The following is a 19,286-nucleotide window of genomic DNA, read 5'->3' as shown; positions in this document are numbered from 1 at the left end:
GGAATGCAAGCTGGTGCAACCACTCTGGAAAACAGCATGGAGGTTCCTCAAAATGTTGAAAATAGAACTACCCTATGACCCAGCAATTGCATTACTGGGTATTTACCCTAAAGATACAAACGTAGTGATCCGAAGGGGCACGTGCACCCGAATGTTTATAGCAGCAATGTCTACAATAGCCAAACTATGGAAAGAACCTAGATGTCCATCAACAGATGAATGGATAAAGAAGATGTGGTATATATACACACAATGGAATACTATGCAGCCATCAAAGGAAATGAAATCTTGCCATTTGCGACGACATGGATGGAACTAGAGGGTATCATGCTTAGCGAAATAAGTCAATCGGAAAAAGACAACTATCATATGATCTCCCTGATATGAGGGAGAGGAGATGCAACATGGGGGGTTAAGGGGGTAGGAGAAGAGTAAATGAAACAAGATGGGATTGGGAGGGAGACAAACCATAAGTGACTCTTAATCTCACAAAACAAACTGAGGGTTGATGGCGGGAGGGGGTTTGGGAGAGGGGGGTGGGGTTATGGACACTGGGGAGGGTATGTGCTATGGTGAGTGCTGTGAAGTGTGTAAACCTGGCGATTCACAGACCTGTACCCCTGGGGATAAAAATATATTATATGTTTATAAAAAATAAAATTAAAAAAAAATCTGTGAAATCTAATAACATTGGATTTAATTACAAAAAAAAATTGTACCGAAATACACCATGCAAACACTATAACCAAAAAAGAGCTGGAGTGACTATGTCTATTAATATTAGAAAAATAGCCATTAAGAGAAAAGGTGTTGAAAGAGAAAAGAAGGACATTTTATAATGGTAAAAAGTTCAATCCATCAGGAAGGTACAATTACAAATATATATTCACCTAATAACAGAGCCCCAAGTCCACAAAGCAAAAACTGGCAGGATAGAAGGGAACAATGATAAATAATTCGATAATAATAATTGGAAAGTTTGGTATCCCAGTTTCAAGAATGACTATAACAACTACATAGAAAGTGAACAAAATGCCTTGAACAAAACGCCTTGAACAAAACTATATACTAGACTCAGTAGACATCTGTAGAATATCCCAGCTTACAACAGGAGGGTATAAATTCTTCACAAGTGCACATGGGACATTCTCCAGGATAGACTACATGTGAAGCCATAAAACAAGTTTTGATACATGTGAAAGGACAGAAATCATACAGAGTATGTTCTCTGACTAGAATGGACTAAAATTAGAAATATGTAACAGGAGAACATTTGGGAAATTCCCAAATATGTGGAAATTAATATACTTCTAAAAAAATCTCTTGATAACTCAGTGCCAGCTTCTTAGGGAACTCACATTACATCTGCATAATACTAAAATAAACTAGTTACAGGACTGATGTCCTATCATCTTTACAGGTTCCACTCACACTCTTGAGGAGGGGATCATACAGGCCATGTACACAGAAGGCAGGTATCTTAAGGGCCATATTAGAATTCTACCTAATGTACTATCTCCTCCCCAGTCTCCCTCTTCTTGGTTAGTGGTATCTCTATTATCTCACTAGCCTAGACCTCATGTGATCTATCAGCACATCCTTTTGACTCTAACTTCTAAATATATGCAGAATCTGAACCTTTATTCCTGTTTGTACTGCTGCTACTACCCTGATCCAAGCCTCTGTCATTTCTCACCTGGGGTAATGAAGTTGTCTTCTAATTAACCTTTTTGCTTTTGCCCTTGCCCTTTTCCTGTCTGTTCTCAATATAGTAGCTAGAGTAAATCCTGATAAAACATAAATCAGATCATGGCACTCTTTTGCTGGAAACCCCATAATGATTCCATTTTCAAAAGAAGCCACAATCCTTATAATGGCCTAAAGGCCCTACACAGTCATGAACCACCACCTCATTATCTCTCTGCCTTATTACTTGGTCATTTCCACCTTGTTTCCACCACTCCAGGCACCCGGCCTTCTTGCTGTTTCTCAGACTCCCCAAGCACTTTTATCAGGCCCTTTTGCATCTGTGGTTTCCCTTGCCTGGATTCTCTTCCCCTGGATATTTGCATAGCTCACCTTTGCCTACTTCAGGTCTTTATTCAAATACCAGGGTATCCCTGACCACCGTGTTTAAATTCTGTTCCCCCACCACCATACGTAGTCTCCCTACCTACCCTCCCTGCTTCATTTTTCCTCCTCAGAACTTAAAATCTAATGTACCTTTTTTTTTTTAATTGTTGTTTGTTGTTTCTCCCTCATGCTAGAATGTAAGTTCTGGGTGAGCAGGGCCTTTCCTGCCTTTATTTCTTGCCATATTTTCTGCTCCTAGAGCAGTATCTGGCATGTATCCTTGTATTTAGTAAATACTTGTTCAGTTGATGAATAAACTTTTTAAAAATATTTGGAGGAATGTATGATAACAGTTTCTCCAAGTTGAAATTATCTCTCATTCGTCTTAATATATAGAAACACATTTTCCTGTTTTGTGGATTTTATAATAACCAGTATAAATAATAGAGTATAATTGTCTCCTATAGACTTAAAGAATTATCAATTAATATTACATTTTTTTAGAACTTGTCCTTTTTTATTCACTGTTATGTTCAGGCTCATTTTACCCATGCATTTATTCTTGAACAGTGAGTCATTTATGTCTTTAAAATAAAAAGCTATAGTTGACCTCCAGCCTTTTGGATGCAGTACTTTAAAGGGCTTACAGATTAAAGATGATACTCAGTAAAGGTGGAACTATGTTATTTAATGCTCCAAATTGGAACATTTGAACAAAATTTACTGGGAACGAAGAATAAAGCATATAAAAAATGCAGCCCTTATAAATCTTACGACAGATTATTAATATTGCTGATTTTGAGTATTATATGTCTTCCTAGTGTGTTTTACTGTTACGTTCAAGTGTGTTTCATTCTCTTACTCTCTCTTCTTGCGTGTATCTTTATATTTGTGATTGTGTGCGCAGTTTCTACCAGTAATCTTTTCTGCTTCAGAAAACTCCTTTCGTTCTTTTGTTCTTGGACTCTTTGCTCATGCCACACCCTTCCCAAAATTTGACCATAATATAAAACTGGTTTATACATTTTTATTATTATTTCTAATTAAGTAGAGTATCAGATTCCATTTTTATTTTTGAGCATGAGTTGGCTTTTTATGTGGCTTTATTTTGAACTTTTATTGATTAACTTCTTTTGATTTCTTGGCTTTTTTTGTTTTTAACTTCTATCGATGCGGTAACTTTTGGTCAAATACAATTTTTAATCTGTAGTAACTGGGCCTTGAAGAATTTCCAGCTTTACAGTTCATCATCCACATGATCTTAGGAATGTTAGGTAGCTGTTGATATTTTCTTCATGTATTTATAGAGCTAATTTCTATCACTGAGCTTTATTGTTCGAGTAAAATAATAGAGGCAAGAAGCAAGCATTTTATTTTGAAGCTGAATCCCTGTTAGATTATGCCTATTGAAATTTGCAATCCCTCTCACCTTCTCCCTGTATAAGTTTTCTTTTTCCGTTCCTTTTGACATGCCTTCCCTCCCTCCCTCCCTCCCTCCTTTCTTTCTTTCTTTCTTTCTTTCTTTCTTTCTTTCTTTCTTTCTTTCTTTCTTTCTTTCTTTCTTTCCTCTTTGGCATAAGTCCCACAGAAGATAAAAAGGGTAAAAAGTTTCATTGGATAGGATAACTCCTCTCTGTCAGCCAGTCAGTGCTTTAACTCTTTCCGGTCCCCTCCTTTGTCAGTCAAGGAATATTTGGGAAGGGCCGTGGGGTAGAGTAGGTAAGAGGTAGAGGTTGACTTAATTCCACCTTGTGTTTACCCAAGCCTGTCATTCCAGTTCACACACGGAAATCCAGTCCTGCCTGGAACAAGAAGAACTTCTTCAGTGTTAATTCTGTGTTAATGAATTTGTTAAATCAATCTCTGCTAACACAGAGAAGAGAATACTTTGTTGGATGTAAGAGATTTTAGTGTTTAACTATACCTCACTTCAGGGGCATGGTGGGAAAGATGCTCTTTGAGCCCGGCCAGGGAGTACCCAGCTAGGCCATTACCTGCACTGAGCATGTTTAAGAAAGGAGAACTGGCAGGAGCAAGGGTCATTTTCATTTCAGTTTTTAAAGGTGCAGAGGGAGTTTCTTTATTGTTGTTAAGACATTTCACTATTCAGATTTGGTAAGGAACTAAGGAAATATCTTAAAGTTATTATTTTAACGGATGATTTAATTAAATTTAATTTATTTGTAGTAGAAACTATTCTAGAAACCTTTTAAAAACACTTTTAAGAATACATGAAATATAAGAAAGTCTTCTAAATTATAGAAAGGAGCAAAAGAAGAATGAAAATCATGAATGGGACCATTAAAAATAATGATCGGACAAAAATTTGCCATTGAGATTGGACAGAACCTATAATGATGACCTACATACTTGCCTAGGTTAGAATGGATTTGGCTTTAAGCCTCCTTGTGGTCAACAAAAGAAAAAAGTTAATTTTTAAATTTACTATACAATGAGTACAAAAACAAACCTATTGCTCAGAAGAAGCAAACTGTTCTTGTTACAGAAACCTGAAAGGACTTTCTCCAAGGAGTCTACGTGAAAGTGCCCCTGTGTGATCTAACAAATAACACTCCCAACAGTAATTTAGAGGAAAAGCAAGGGTGACTGTTACAGAGCTATGTCCTATGACAAATGTCAGTGCAGACTGATGGTATCATGCTGAGCACCAGTCATTAAGGGAATAATTCTGTGGAGTGAGTCAGGACCAGTATGGTCTGAGCTGCAGAACCTCCTTCTCTGCTGGTCTGACTTGATTTCTTTCTTTCTTTCTTTCTTTTTTTTTTTTAAAGATTTTATTTACTTATTTGACAGAGATCACAAGTAGGCAGAGAGAGAGGGGAGAAGCAGGCTCCCCGCTGAGCAGAGAGCCCAATGTGGGACTCGATCCCAGGACCCAGAGATCATGACCTGAGGTGATGGCAGAGGCTTCAACCCACTGAGCCACTCAGGAGCCCCCTGACTTGATTTCAACACATCTTTTATTAAACCTAGAAAATGGGTCATGTGTTCCTGAATCTGTTCTTAAATATCTTGTTTTTTTTTTCCTCAGATGAATTTTGTTAACTATTTGGTGGCACTGATAGCTGTGTTCCAGGAGTAAAGTTCTTTCTTCTCCGAGTGTATACGACACTTTGATAGAATGCAAGTTTGAGGTTGGATTGGCTTTTGCAATCTGGATGGCTAAAGAAGGATGCTGGCCTCTAGAGGCAATCCAGCCTATGGAGCTGCTAAAGATGTGCCCTAAGAAAAAAGAAAAAAAAAATTTTCAGCCTAACAATTCTTGGAATCTGCCTTGGCACCCAAACAAATGGTAACAAAGTTCTACCATCCCTGTGTTGTGGTCACAGTAAATTTAACCCGACAGATTTTTCAAACCAGATACCCACTTGGCATAAAAGCTCTGCACACTCATAAGACTTTTTCTGGTTTTGAGCATAGTGACTCCTTGGTTTATCTTTGAAGGTAAACTACTTGTCAAATACATATTGAGAAAATGAGAGGAAGGAACTTGTTGAGTAGGACTATTATTTACACTCCAGTTAAAAATTCAGGGACAACTTACCCAAAGGAACATTTGGTTACAAAATAAATGATCTATAGCCCTTTTTTTCCTGTCAGGTGTTAGTTGACAAAGATGTTCCTTATTAGTGATAGCAAAACTTATGGCACCCTAAAGCTTAAAAATCATAATAAACTACTTGTCTCAAATGCTAAGAGAACTGCATGCTGTAGCTGACAAAAGTTGGCATTGTGTTATTAATTTTAAAAGAAGTTAACAAAAAAAAATGAGAAAATACCCTCTTATATCTCACAGAACACATTTTTATCATTCATCAAGAGCCTTTTTACTTTTTTGACTCCAGCAGAGTTAGGTGCTAGTTCTGAGTTCTGAGTAAACATCAATGTATTTGCAAAGAATTTCCCAATGGGAAACAGTTACTGAATACTAAGGTTTATGTTATTGTCAAAGGCAAAAAAAAAAAAAAAAATGCTCCAATTATGTGATGCTCATTACTGTGACTTTTCCTATTAATAATCTGCCTAGAAGTCAGGTAGCCATGCTTACTGACAATTACACTGTGGTCACTCAGTGATGATAATTGCTGGTAATGAGATGAAAAGCAGAGTATCAGCTGACTACACAGTGTGCTAGAAATGAGGAAATTCAGCTTCTGGCCTTCACTCAGTCAGTGATTTTATGATATTTGTCATATCTTTTGAACATTTTGTATCTCAGCTTCTCCATCGGTTAAACTGAGTTTGAAGTAACTGCCCTGGTCTGTCTCACAGGAATGTTGCCTGGACAAATTGGATAAGTGTAAAAGTGCCTTGGAGGTAAAGCCACTCTGCGAATAAAGATTAGTATGATGGAGCTACTGAGAAGTGTGTTGCAGAGGCTAGAATGGTTCATTTCTGCAGGCTTCGTGACTAGATAAAGCTTCATAATGGATTCCTGTCAAGCAAACCAAACCCATCTTATCAGTTCATGACTGTATAGTATTTAATGGAAAAAAATCTCTTTACAAGCATTTGTTACCTTGATACAAATGTGCATTAAAAATCACTCATGTTTCAATTAAATAAAACCTTCCTAAGTAGCTTCAAAACAGTCTCTGATAGCCAGTTGACAGTTTCCATCGTCTATTTGGAGGGGTCATAAACATCTGATATGCTTAATAAAGTTGAGAAATAAGGAATGAAACAATGTGTGGGGAACAGAAGTAGACCGCAGTGTTTCCTCGGGTCATAATTGCTATGAATTTTAAGAGTCTGACATTACCAAATTAAGATTTCTCTTGTTTATTTTATTTATAGAAATGTCAAATTCTCATCTCTGCCTAAGCCATGTAATTTTTTCTGGTTACTTCATTTTCCACTGGAGTTAACATCCTCATTTTCAGTCATAATCATGATACAGAGTCGCTCGTTGCAGCTCGAAAAACATAACCAGGTCTCTTGAAGATGGAAAAAAATGGGGGAAATGGCCTTCCTCGAAAGAATCCCCTCCTTGAAAGAATCCCGCTTTTTACTCTTCCCTTTTTCTCTCTTCACATAAATGCTCAGAGTTCCTATGTAAATTTACAGCACCCTTGTTTTCAGCCCTTGAGAAGGATAATCGAGCAAGAATTTAATTGTTTTGACATTGCACAAAAGAGGTTCTGTCCAAGCTAACTTCAGAAACTTTTATTCCCCAGCCAATTTGATCTCTTTTCTTCTGGCAGGGGACCATTCCTAGTGGCACTGGGGAAATCTTGGCATCCAGAAGAATTTAACTGTGCTCACTGCAAAAATACAATGGCCTACATTGGGTTTGTAGAGGAGAAGGGAGCCCTATATTGTGAGCTGTGCTATGAGAAATTCTTTGCTCCTGAATGTGGGCGATGCCAAAGGAAGATCCTCGGAGTAAGTGTCAGAAAACCTGTTTATTCTGATTGAGCTTTAAAGCACAATGATTTTTTTTGTTGTTGTTATGAAACCCTTCCAGCAGTTTTCCTTTTTATTTTCTTCTTACTTGATCCCCTCTCTGTTTTCATCACTGTTTATTATTGTAAAGCAAAACTAAATAGACCTCTGTAGAAGTATATCGGACTCGTGGGGTTAAGTTGTCTTTGGTTTTGTCTTACTGAGTGCTTGCTTGTCTGGTGAAAGTCTAGCCACTGTGGGGGAAAAATAATTTACTGTGGGTGTGCTACCTCAACAGGACCCTGTTTGCTCAGGAATGAAGAGGTCGCACAGGACCACACACATCAGAGTTCTCAGAACTGACACCTTCACTGTTTTAAATTAAATTCCATAGCTTTTATAAGAGCAGCATTTCCCCATTTGTCAGGGTTCAAGCACAGGGCACAGATCTCATGAAATATATAAAACATGAGACTTATAAATGATATATTTTTCTTAAACATATGGAGTGTTTAAAAATATAACTTATTTTATGAGCATATACATGTGATAGAAAAATACGAGGCACCTTTTTTTTTTTCCTTTTCAAAAAGGGAGCGATTTAGGAGTCAGATATATAATAAATAATGATGAATGAATGAATTTCTGCTCCGGGATATCCAGGTTGCAGTTTACAAAGAAAGGGTCAGTCATTTCTTATGGGTGACTAGGAGTTGGAATTTTATTTTAGAAGCATCCAAGGTGCCTGGTCTCACACGAAACTCATACAGCTAATACAGAAGAGGGGAATGGCATTGCTGAATTCTAATATTCTCTTTATAAAAATATAATAATGAAACTTTAATTCATATCAGTTGAGAGAAAAGCTAATATGAATTATTGAGTACTTTGAATTTCAGATTACGTCTTTAAATGGTTCTAAAACTTTGAGGACACTTAAATTGTAACTGTGCCACATGAAATATTTCTATATTATTAATTTGTACAATATGTTGGGAACAAATGAGTAGAATTATACAGGCTATAACTTCCTAAAGGATAAATAATAAGACCCTTTCAATATATAAATCTATTCTGTAAATTCTAGGATAATTAATAATACAGAGTCAGGTAATAATCTTAGAACCAAATGAGGTTCTGTTCTAGGAAATGGAAATCTTACCCTCATTGCCTTAGAGATGGACCATAACTTCACTACAGAGACAGATTCTCTGGTATGTGTTTTGTTGTTTGATTTCCTGTTAAAGAAGGAATAGTAATCTGTCTCAAGGATTGAAAGGGAAGTAAATGCCAAGAGCCTTGAGAAACAACTTGGTTCAATATACATTTGTTGTACATGTTCATAGTAATCTTTTTGGATCTAAACAACTGCCATTTCTCCTCAGTATCCTTCAGTAGTGAACTGTGACATTTTCTTTTTTTTTTTTTTTTAATTTTATTTATTTGTTTGACAGATTACAAGTAGGCAGAGAGGCAGGCAGAGAGGGAGAGAGGAGGAAGCAGGCTCCCTGCAGGGAGCCTGATGCGGGGCTCGATCCCAGGACCCTGGGACCATGACCTGAGCCGAAGGTAGAGGCTTTAACCCACTGAGCCACCCAGGTGCCCCGAACTGTGACATTTTCTAAGGCTAATAATTTACTCAGTCATTTTATTTTATTTCAGCAATTTTTATTATTAAAAATATTTCAAAAAAAAATTTCACTCTACAGCAATTAGAAAATACCCAAAAATGTTAAGAAGAAAATTAAAGTGAACTATATATTTTACCAACCCTAGATAATTCCTATTAACCTTAGGATGTATCTTCTTCTAGTTTTCTCTTTATAAGTAATTCATTTACAAAATTATGACCATACTCTAGGTGTAGCATCCTCTTTTTTTGTGATAAATATTATGGAAAGAGTGAATCCCCATATTATTAACTATTCTTCAAAGATAATGTTTAATGGCTCCATCTCTCTCAATCTAAAGAAATGATTCCTTACAAAACTAGCTTCTCAAGACTTCTTTTACTAATTAAAATCTGGCCCAAGTCTTTGATACTGCTGTTTTTAACCCCAGGGCCATTGTTGATTAGAATCCATACTTGATGGTTCAAACTTTAGACACTCGTTTGAGTGTGTGCTTAGTGTGGTCACAGCTGATTTCCAGAATCCTAAACATGTGTTAAACTGATTGGATTACACTGATTATGTTATTGCTTCCATAATGCACCAAAGCACAGGTTTGTTTCAGTTTTCAAATGTTTTGCCCTTCCTCCGTGACATTTTCTTGTTTCTCCTGCATGACATTTTCAAGATAATACTGTGAAACCTTCGTAAGTGAATGTTCCCTGACACCCTTTTGAGAGAAAGCAGAAGGTTTTGTAGCAAGCACTTATGAAGTGCTTACTTTATTCACCACATGTATACGGTTTAAAAACCATAATCATTCTTTAAATAAGTTTATTGATGTGTATTTATGGGAAACACACTTATTATATAGTGTATCAGTTTAGATGATTTGTGAGTCGGTCCTAAAGTATCATCTGTTACTTAGAGGAAAAGCTCATGGTAAAGACAAAGCGTGTGTCTACTTTGAGTCAGTTTAAAAGGGCTATGTTGGTACAACTAGTAAAATAAGCATTTGTGTATTGTCATCTTTCTTTACAACCAATTACCTTTCTATAACAGGAAGTCATCAATGCTCTGAAACAAACTTGGCACGTTTCCTGTTTTGTGTGTGTGGCCTGTGGAAAACCCATTCGTAATAATGTTTTTCATTTGGAGGATGGTGAACCCTACTGTGAGACTGGTAAGATCCTAAAGCCGTTTGTTTCTTGAGTTTTGAATAAGGATAAAACATTAACCCTTATATTACTATAAAGTTGAAAAGAAATATTGGGCAAAGTAGATTTCCTGTTTTCAGGGCATTTAAAGCTACGCTAAACACGTAGCAAAAAACTATGTAAAATTTTTATGACTTTGTTAAACAGATATTCCCAATTTTTCATTAAGAGAAATGAGCATATAAGCATTACCTAGTAGGAAAATATTGTGCTTGAATCCCTAATAGTTTATGAATATGAATTCTACCAACTTGTGTAGCTTAAAGCCACCTCTTACACGCTAATAGTGAATTTTGAGTGGTTTTAAACATGAGAAATGATCACCTTCTGAACATGATATTGATTTGCTCTTCAAGGCAATGGTCTTGACAATAAATTGGAAGTCTTTTTTTACTCTTCCTGAATGGAAAGGTAATCTTGGCTTGGATGGTTCCCTTAGTAAAATTATTTTTAATAAATAGGCTCCAAGGACCTATCTACTACATTTCTTATTACCTGAGCTCTGAACACGTCTTTTCCAGAGACTAGAAGTAAACTTTCATAACACTTATTTATTAATATTACTCTTTCCTAGGTATTAGTACCATACATATGTTTCAAAAAATAAACTATTTTCCCTTTATCATGTCTATATTCACTACCACTGCATTTCCACCATTGAGTTTTATTGTTGATCTGCCTTGAAACTCAAAGTGTGGTGCTGGAGGAAGGGAATATTGCACACTAGTTAAGTTAAAGGAGCAGTCAACTTCTGATTTGAGGCTAGTCAAATTGGACATCACTTGGACCCTTTTTTGCTCACTCAGTTCCTTTTAGTTCCTAGTTGGGACCAGTCTAGATCTATGCCATACTGTCCACCAGGAAGCTCTCTGGGAATTCCAGTGATCTAGCCCATCTATGGTCTATTTTGGGACAGGATGGCTACGAGCTGCCTTCCCTGATTCAATCAGAATATTTCAATATATTTTGTAATTTCACCTAGTTCTTCTGAAAAAAGAGCTTTATTATTATTTTTTTTAATTAAGCTTTGTGAGACATTGGACTAACTGCCAGATAGTCCCTGTCTAGCCAAACACATACAAAACTAGCCTTAGTATCATATTTAATGTAGTCTAAGAAGTTCGATTTTTGAAACCCAAAAATTGCTTACAGAAAGCGAACAGCATTATTGAAGATTTGTTTTAATGTCACTTCTAATCAGCTTGATCTATTTTGTTGTATTTCTTTAACCTCCCGCATTTGTTACTACCGAGATTTTCTCATCTCAGTAAATGGTCCACTGTCCAGTATCCCAAACCATAAGATTCTGCTCTTGCCATGTCTAATCTAATTAGTAAAATCTGGCAGTTCTACCCCCAGTGTATATTGATTCATTCATGTCTCTCTACCTCAACAGTCAGAACTGAATCCAGCCCACTCTCTTTGCGTGGACACTCTAATTACCAACTAAAATCGTTTATCTTCTTCCCCCCAACCCTCAAATAGCAGCTATGATAATATTTTGTTTCAGTGTGAATTAGATTATACTTGATACCTTTTGGCTTCCCCTTGAGGAATCACTGCTCTCCTTATTAGGCCAACCTTATCTTCTACCATGTTATTTTCTGTCACTTGAGTTCTACGCAAACCTATCCCCTTTGCTTTCCTGAACATGCTAAGATTCTTCCTGCATCAGGGCTTTTGTACTTGCTGTTTCTTCTAACTTACCTGTTCTTCCTCAGATTTTCTGTGGTGATTTTTCCTTTTTTTGGTCAAGTCTTGGCACAACTGTTACCTCCGCAGAGAAGCTTTTTCCAAGCCCACCTAGTTAATGGAGTGTTACGTACTCCCCCCAACTCTTCTGTATCACGTGACTGTTTTTTTTCATGGTTCTTGTCACAGTCTGAAATTATTTATTATCACTTATTTTAAAAATATAATAAATGATGACATCCTATTCCTAGTGAGATTATAAGCAACATAAAGAGAACAGCTACTTCTGTCTTCACCACTATAACCCTCTTCAGTGCTAGGCACATAGTAGAACTCTGAATATGTGATGAGCAAATGCTGCTAAGAAATATTGAAAATTGTTAAGAGAGGTAAATCAAGTTAGAAATGAAAGTCTACTTTCTACTCCAGCTGCATAAAAGAAAATTGCCAGTAAGTTCTAATTTAGTAATAATAAAGAAACATCTCATCAATACTGCTCTCTTCAGAAGGAAATCCTATTAGCATTTTATAACTATAATCTCTGTCAAGTAAATGGTATTCTCTGGCTAAGGATTTTCAGCATTAAGTCATAAATTTGAAAGGAAATCACAGCAAAAGACTAGGGGCTAATACGGTTATGATACAGTCTAGCTAGAAACTCAGTCATAGCACTTAATTCATGGAAGTTTCTTGTGACTTTTTTTTTCTTCCTACCAAGTCAGATACTCTACGAAATGTGCTGATATCAGATATTTCTTCTGATTTTATGTTCTGTAGTCTTATTGTTGCTAGTTTTTGGAGGTTCCCTTGTCTTTTGTTAAAACAGTCCTGTCTGTTGATAACTTACCAGGGATCAGAGTTGTTCTTCATATGTATTTGGACACTTAAGTAACTGGAGATATGTGAGAAGTATTATGTGGGAAAATGGAATAAAAAACGTTAATTATGTAAATAACATTTACCCCAAAGGTAATTACCCTGAATTAAACACCCCAAAGTTACCCTGAAACATGCTACACTTTATTTCTCAAGCCAAACATGTCTTCTGAACATTTTCCAGTTACTAGTAACTCTATCTTCATCTTCTCATTTAATTCCAGTTTTGTTGCTGCTTTCTAGAAACTATTATTCTAAAGCTTTGTCATGTTTCAATTATGTCTCTCCACCCCCACCCTGCCCCTGTACAGATTATTACGCCCTTTTTGGTACCATATGCCATGGCTGTGAATTTCCCATAGAAGCTGGCGACATGTTCCTGGAAGCCCTAGGCTATACCTGGCATGACACTTGCTTTGTATGCTCAGTAAGTAAACATCTTATTTCCAAATTAGAGGAGCACAGTATGGCCAGTTTTAGCCTAAGCACTAAATGGAAATAACAGTTCTTGTATCATTCAATCCTTCACACATGAAAGTATTTGTACAGTGATTTTAAAAGTTGTTCATTGAAAGTTTTGGCATTTTTTGAATTGTTTGGCACAGAACAAGGTGCTTACTCCTTTAGAGAAAATCTTATTTTTAATAAGTTTGTGTTTATAAGGAGAAACCACATATTTCTTAAAACAGTAAGAGGCCTTTACTTTTTTTTTTTAATTCTGTTTTATTGAAGTGTTTTTAGTAATTTTTGGAAACATGGGTACCTGAAATAGAAACAAACAATTCTAAAGATCTGTTGTTGAATTAAAAGTGGAAGCAAACTGTATGTTGATTTACTTCCTTCCATAGCAATAGTCCATGAATATTTTTTTTCCTTTTAGGACTGTAATAAACATTTAGTGATATATTTACCTATTTTGTTTTGATATTCTAATATTTTTGGTTTTATTTTTAATGATGAGAATAGCTGTAGAGACATTTACCCTAAGACTTAAAAAAAAAAAAAAAATTTTATTTATTTATTTATTAGAGAGAGAGAGAGAACAAGAACACGCATGAGCAGGGGAAAGGGGTAGAGGGAGAAGCAGACTTCCTGCTGATCAGGGAGCCCAACACATGGCTTGATCCCAGGACTCTGAGATCATGACCTGAGCTGAAGGCAGACGCTTAACTGACTGAGCCACCCAGGCATCTAGGTGCCCCCTTAAGACTCTTTTTAATTTAGAAAGTAAATATCCAATAAAGATATTCTGTTCAGATGTTTGATTTTTTAAAAATTAGATTTAATATATCTAATAGTTTTCAATACCCATTGTATGAAGGGAAAAAAGTAATGTTAATTGAAGTCAAATGATGTCCCCAAGTATTACCTGGTTGACTATTAAATTCATCTTGTGTACTTCTTCCTTCTCTTAGACTTCATGAGATCTTTAAAATGCAACAACTTAGAAGACTTGCCTTCCCCTGTTCTCTGGTAGAGCTGCTCTATTATACTATCATATTTGAGAAAGGCAATAGGAAAGACAGGATCACATAAATGCAGATAGTAAGTGAACTGTATAATCATCCAGTAGCCAGATGTTGACCAGTAAAAACCAGATGTTTTTACTATAAGAAACCAAGAAAATGAATTAAAAAGAATTCTCAGGTATTCTGTGCCTGTGTGTTTGGGGTCTTGGGAATATTTGGCTAAGCAATTGTATTGTGTTTTCATTTTGAGTGCTGTGGTTCCCTGCAACAGGAAGCAAGTTTAAAGCATTGATGAGCATTTGGGAAGAGAAATTACAATTAATGTGATCTCTTTATGTGTTTTCTTATTAGGGCCTAGTAAAGAAAAATAATGATCAGTGATTTAAATAAATTAGAATGCATTCTAGGAAAAGGTCATTCTTTATTGCTTTTGAAAAATTATATGAAATACCATAGTAATCATTAAATGTCAGAGCGTCGGGCGCCTGGGTGGCTCAGTTGGTTAAGCGACTGCCTTCGGCTCAGGTCATGATCCTGGAGTCCTGGGATCGAGTCCCGCATGGGGCTCCCTGCTTGGCAGGGAGTCTGCTTCTCCCTCTGACCCTCCCCCTTCTCATACTCTCTCTCTCTCTCAAATAAATAAATAAAATCTTTTAAAAAAATAAATAAATAAAAAAATAAAAAAAAAATGTCAGAGCATCTAGTACAGCCAATGAAAGTGCTTGTCTTACCCACCAAGTGAAAAGCCGTTTTTCCCTTTTAGTCATATTTGTTAAAATAATGATATTCTTTTAAATAATGCTTCTTTTTCAGGTATGTTGTGAAAGTTTGGAAGGTCAGACCTTTTTCTCCAAGAAGGACAAGCCGCTTTGCAAGAAACATGCTCATTCTGTGAATTTTTGAAAGTCAACAGTTCAGGGATAGAGAATAAATTTGAAGAGAAAGAGGAGAATTGGAATTACCAATTAATTTTTGGATTTAATATTTATGGGAATTTTGAAAAATAATAGTGGCCCTGGAGGGATAAATTCCAGCTTTAAAAACCAAGTCTATGAGGAAATATTTGGCTTCATAAAGTAAAGGGACAGTTTGGCATTTATGATTACTTTTTTCCTGTATTTTCTGTCCATAAAATTTTTATAAAAACCCAATTTCCTGGTTGACTATTAAATTCATCATAGAATAAATTAGTGGATAATTAAGTTTTAGAATAAAACCTCTAACATCTATGCTGAATTAATGATACTTTCTTGCCTTGTTAGGTAGTTCTGAGTAAATCTGTAAAAGGCAATGAAAATTGCCTTACACTCTATCATTAAATGTATTTTTTTTAAAAATAGTGCTTATCTTTAAAAGAGGAAATAGGAGTTTAAACAGAATTTTATCAGTAGTAGGTGTCAGTTTTTAAAAAAAAACTGCTATGTACTTTTTTTAATCTTACTGATCATTCCAGTGGGAAAACTAGTAAGATTTTCATCAAAATGTGCCATGCCAATAAGAGATGTTATCTGTTTCTCTCATCCAGCCCCCAAAAAGCCACCACATTGCTTATAAATTTCAAATTTTTGCCCATTATTAAAATATGACCATTTCTATTCATTGTGTATGTTTTATCACCTATATTAGTGAAACTCCCATTTTTTCTCCTTCCCTCATGCTGAGGTCTAGAGTGTGAGTAGAATAGAGTGAGGTTAGGAATTACAGGAAGTCAGAGGACTGCATTCAAAAATTCTTTTTAAAATTCTCCCCTTTTCAGACAGTGAATCCATTACATCAGTTTCAGGTTTGTACTACTGACTGATAAAGGTTTGAGAACTGTCTTTGAAGAATAATTTTTTTCTTAGGTCTACATTAGAAAAGTAAAATATTGGCTTGAGGATGTGATAAAAATCTAAGGGTTTTTTTTTTCTTTCTTTCTTTCTTTTCGTTTAGTAGTTCTCTCTCAGTAATATATAAATCACTTCCAAGTGTGATCACAATGTTTGGAAGGCTTTTATTCCAAGAGACTGGTAGTATAGGAGGGGAACATGATCAGTTACTCATACTGGCTCATTATTTGTTTTCTTTATTTGGGGAAAAAATTATGTAGCCCATGAAGACAGAGTAACAGTTGTGAAATTATGAATCCTATTGGTATTTGCCCCGTGGGAAAACAAATTATGACATTTGATAGTTTTTCTCTTTGTTTCCAGAATGGATGAAAGCCCATCATCCCACTAAAAAATACTAATGCGTCTGGGGCAGAGTGCTTTTAAAGTTGAGACAGAGCCCAAGTCCTCCCTGCCCCATAACTCACAAAGGACTTCATTTCCATTGTGTGCATATTTGTTACAGAGGGAGGTTTTAGGCTCTGATATTTGTTTAACCTCCCTAAGAACTTTTCAAGGCATCTGTCCTAAAAGTTGTTCATTTATGGTCTAGCAGATTTATATTATATGAAGATAATAATTAACTGAGAATCAGAGCACAAGAAGGGTGACATGAAGTGGTTTCACCAGTAGCAACCCTGAACTGCCTTCTCACACTGCATCTGTAGGGAGGCAGGAAGTTTTACTTTGGAAATAAAGTGCTGGAACTGAATTGTGCATTATTTCTCATTGCTGCTGAAACCACCTGTAGAGCCCACGCTGGCTGATGTGCGTAATCACGTAACTTCGTGTCAGTCTCTTGCTTCACACAACATAAAAGAAATTGGTGGTTCTGTTTGGATGTTAGTAGAGATGATTTTTTTTTTTTTTTTTTTTTTTGGTGTTGTTTAGTTTTGCCTTTATAGATTCTATGCCAAGATAGTATTTGAAAAGTCAGTGACATTTGGGTATTTCCTTTCCAGAATTTTATTTGACCTGGATTTCTTATTAAGTTATCTGACATTAAGGATGTCATTTTTATTAGACTTCTCATTGTGCACATTATTTCATGGAGCTTAATGTTGCATTCCTCTAAATTTTATCCCTAAAAAGATAACATTGCTTCTTAATTTATCATTTTGTCTTTGTGCTTTGTTCTTCTCCTTTGTGACAAAGCTTTGTATCTATTCTAAATCAGTTAATCCTGTGAAAGAAGTATTGACTATAACCCAGAAGAATCTCTGTATTTTCCAGTGGGGAATGAATGCTATATTTAATACACCAGCGTTAATCTTTTAATAACTGGCAGAGCACTTTATTCTTCTGGTGAGCTCCCTGAATATTTATTTTTCTGATTATAAATATTCCATGTCAGTAGCATTTTTTTAATTATTACCTCTTTACTGTAGAGCATTTACTTTTAGTATTTCTTGATGTATATTTTGGAATGCTGTACTTAGTATAATACAGATTTAAATTACAGTACATGACTCTTAAACATCTTTACTTGTATTTCCCAGATTGAAAATACTAGCAATAGATTCCAGTTTAAAACTTTTTTCTAGACTTACAAGGGCTGCATTTTGCCCGCTAGAGTGGCAGCCTAGAGAGGATCCCTGCCGCTTGTGCTTATAGTAGCGTACATATTTCTTGTTGATTCAGGCTACAGTTAGAGTCTAAAACTAAAGCCTAGTGATTTGGTCACAGTAGGAAGACAAACAGAAATAAGAGTTTAAATCTTCAAAATTTAGTGTAGCCTATCGTTAAAATTATCTACAACAAAATTGTTTTCGTGGTGCCATTTTTAATGGGTCGTATATTATTTATGTAATTCCTTCCTCTCCCTTGTTCAAGTATGGATCTAGTGTTATAGTCACAGTTTTGTGAGGTTTAGAGCTTTTTTCATCATCTCTATTGAAAGGAGAGGCTTTTCAGACATCAGGGAAGGGAAAACAATGAAAAACTTGGCCCAAATCTAGTGCAGTTTCAGTTTGTCATCTTTCTTCTCCAGATATTTTAAGGTATTGGGTTTGGATTCTCAAAGTATCGTTTGCCTTATCTGTTAATCTCTATTTTCTGTCTCTTTACATTTTTACATTTGTATACATCTGTACTGTTTTGCTTTTGGATACATTTTCTAATTAAAAACCACATGAGAAATATAATCAGTGTAGTAATACCTTGATGTGCACATGCTGAATAAATAAACGGCTGCAGTGATAGAAACAAGCTCTCCTGGTCTTTCTTTTTTGGGTAGCAAGTGGTTTCCATTGGAATTCCATCATGGGAATAAAATAGTGTTCACAGGAGAGGAAAAGAAGTAATGATTCTCAGGAGAATCTCTCTTTTATGATTTTCGCCTATCAAAATGTCCCAGAAACCAAACATTTGAACAGATTGTCACATTTGTTCTATTTTAATCCATTTTTATGCTCTGCATGTAGCATGTAGACAATACATGTTTGTAAATTAATACATAAACAAGCCTCATTGTTGTAGAAAATATTGCTGAAACTGTTTATTGGAATAACCTGTCATACCAAGCACTGTATTGTATCATATATCTTACTGAAACAGCGTAAGTCCTCAAGTCCATTTTCACGCTTTAACCCACCAGGGTACATTACTTCATGGTTAACTCATCCTGATCTCATTAGTTAACTTTTCTATAACTCAGAAAGCACATCTATTCCTCATTTGTTTATTGGTTTGAGTAAGATTTTTTTTTCCTACTGTATAAAGTTAAGAGCAATGTTTCTGTCGCAGGCTATATATTGGAAATAAAAGACAAATTCAAGTCTATTTGCTCATAGTATATTAAACTCCAGAAGCCAAACTTACAAGGGCATCAAGTCTGCATTTGACATTTTAATAGCTGCTGTTTGGTTTCTATCAATCACGTCATTGCACATTAAAATGCACCAACAAAATAAGAGATCTGTCATTCCTTCGTTAAGAAACAGTAATCCAGTGCAAGATTTATAGGCTTAAGACTCAACAGTGTGTGTTCACAATAAATCCCCATTCAGTGCTCAAACCAGAAACGAGCCTCCCTGTCGTTCAGTGTTTTCTGGTCAAAATGCCCCCAATATAAGA

The 19,286-nt window shown here is 35.7% G+C and overlaps 1 protein-coding gene across 8 annotated transcripts in view; it reads left to right on the top strand.

Moving 5' to 3' along the window:
* LOC111156592 (PDZ and LIM domain 5) overlaps positions 1 to 18,405 on the top strand; it is a 212,474-nt gene extending 194,069 nt beyond the window's left edge. For all 8 annotated transcript variants that reach the window (XM_022517627.1, XM_022517610.1, XM_022517604.1 and 5 more), the window contains 4 exons: positions 7,299 to 7,479; positions 10,152 to 10,272; positions 13,186 to 13,301; positions 15,157 to 18,405. In XM_022517627.1, coding sequence (XP_022373335.1) covers positions 7,299 to 7,479; positions 10,152 to 10,272; positions 13,186 to 13,301; positions 15,157 to 15,246 — 508 coding nt within the window. In that variant the 3' untranslated portion in view covers positions 15,247 to 18,405. The remainder of the gene's footprint in view (positions 1 to 7,298; positions 7,480 to 10,151; positions 10,273 to 13,185; positions 13,302 to 15,156) is intronic.
* Positions 18,406 to 19,286: the final 881 nt, after the last annotated feature.

This window comes from Enhydra lutris, unplaced genomic scaffold, assembly GCF_002288905.1.
Source record: "Enhydra lutris kenyoni isolate GAN:26980312 unplaced genomic scaffold, ASM228890v2 scaffoldscaffold3, whole genome shotgun sequence".
In the NCBI taxonomy this organism is placed as follows: Eukaryota; Metazoa; Chordata; class Mammalia; order Carnivora; family Mustelidae; genus Enhydra; species Enhydra lutris.
The sequence above is the reverse complement of the archived record's forward strand: the minus strand, read 5'-3'. Positions and strand labels throughout refer to the sequence as shown.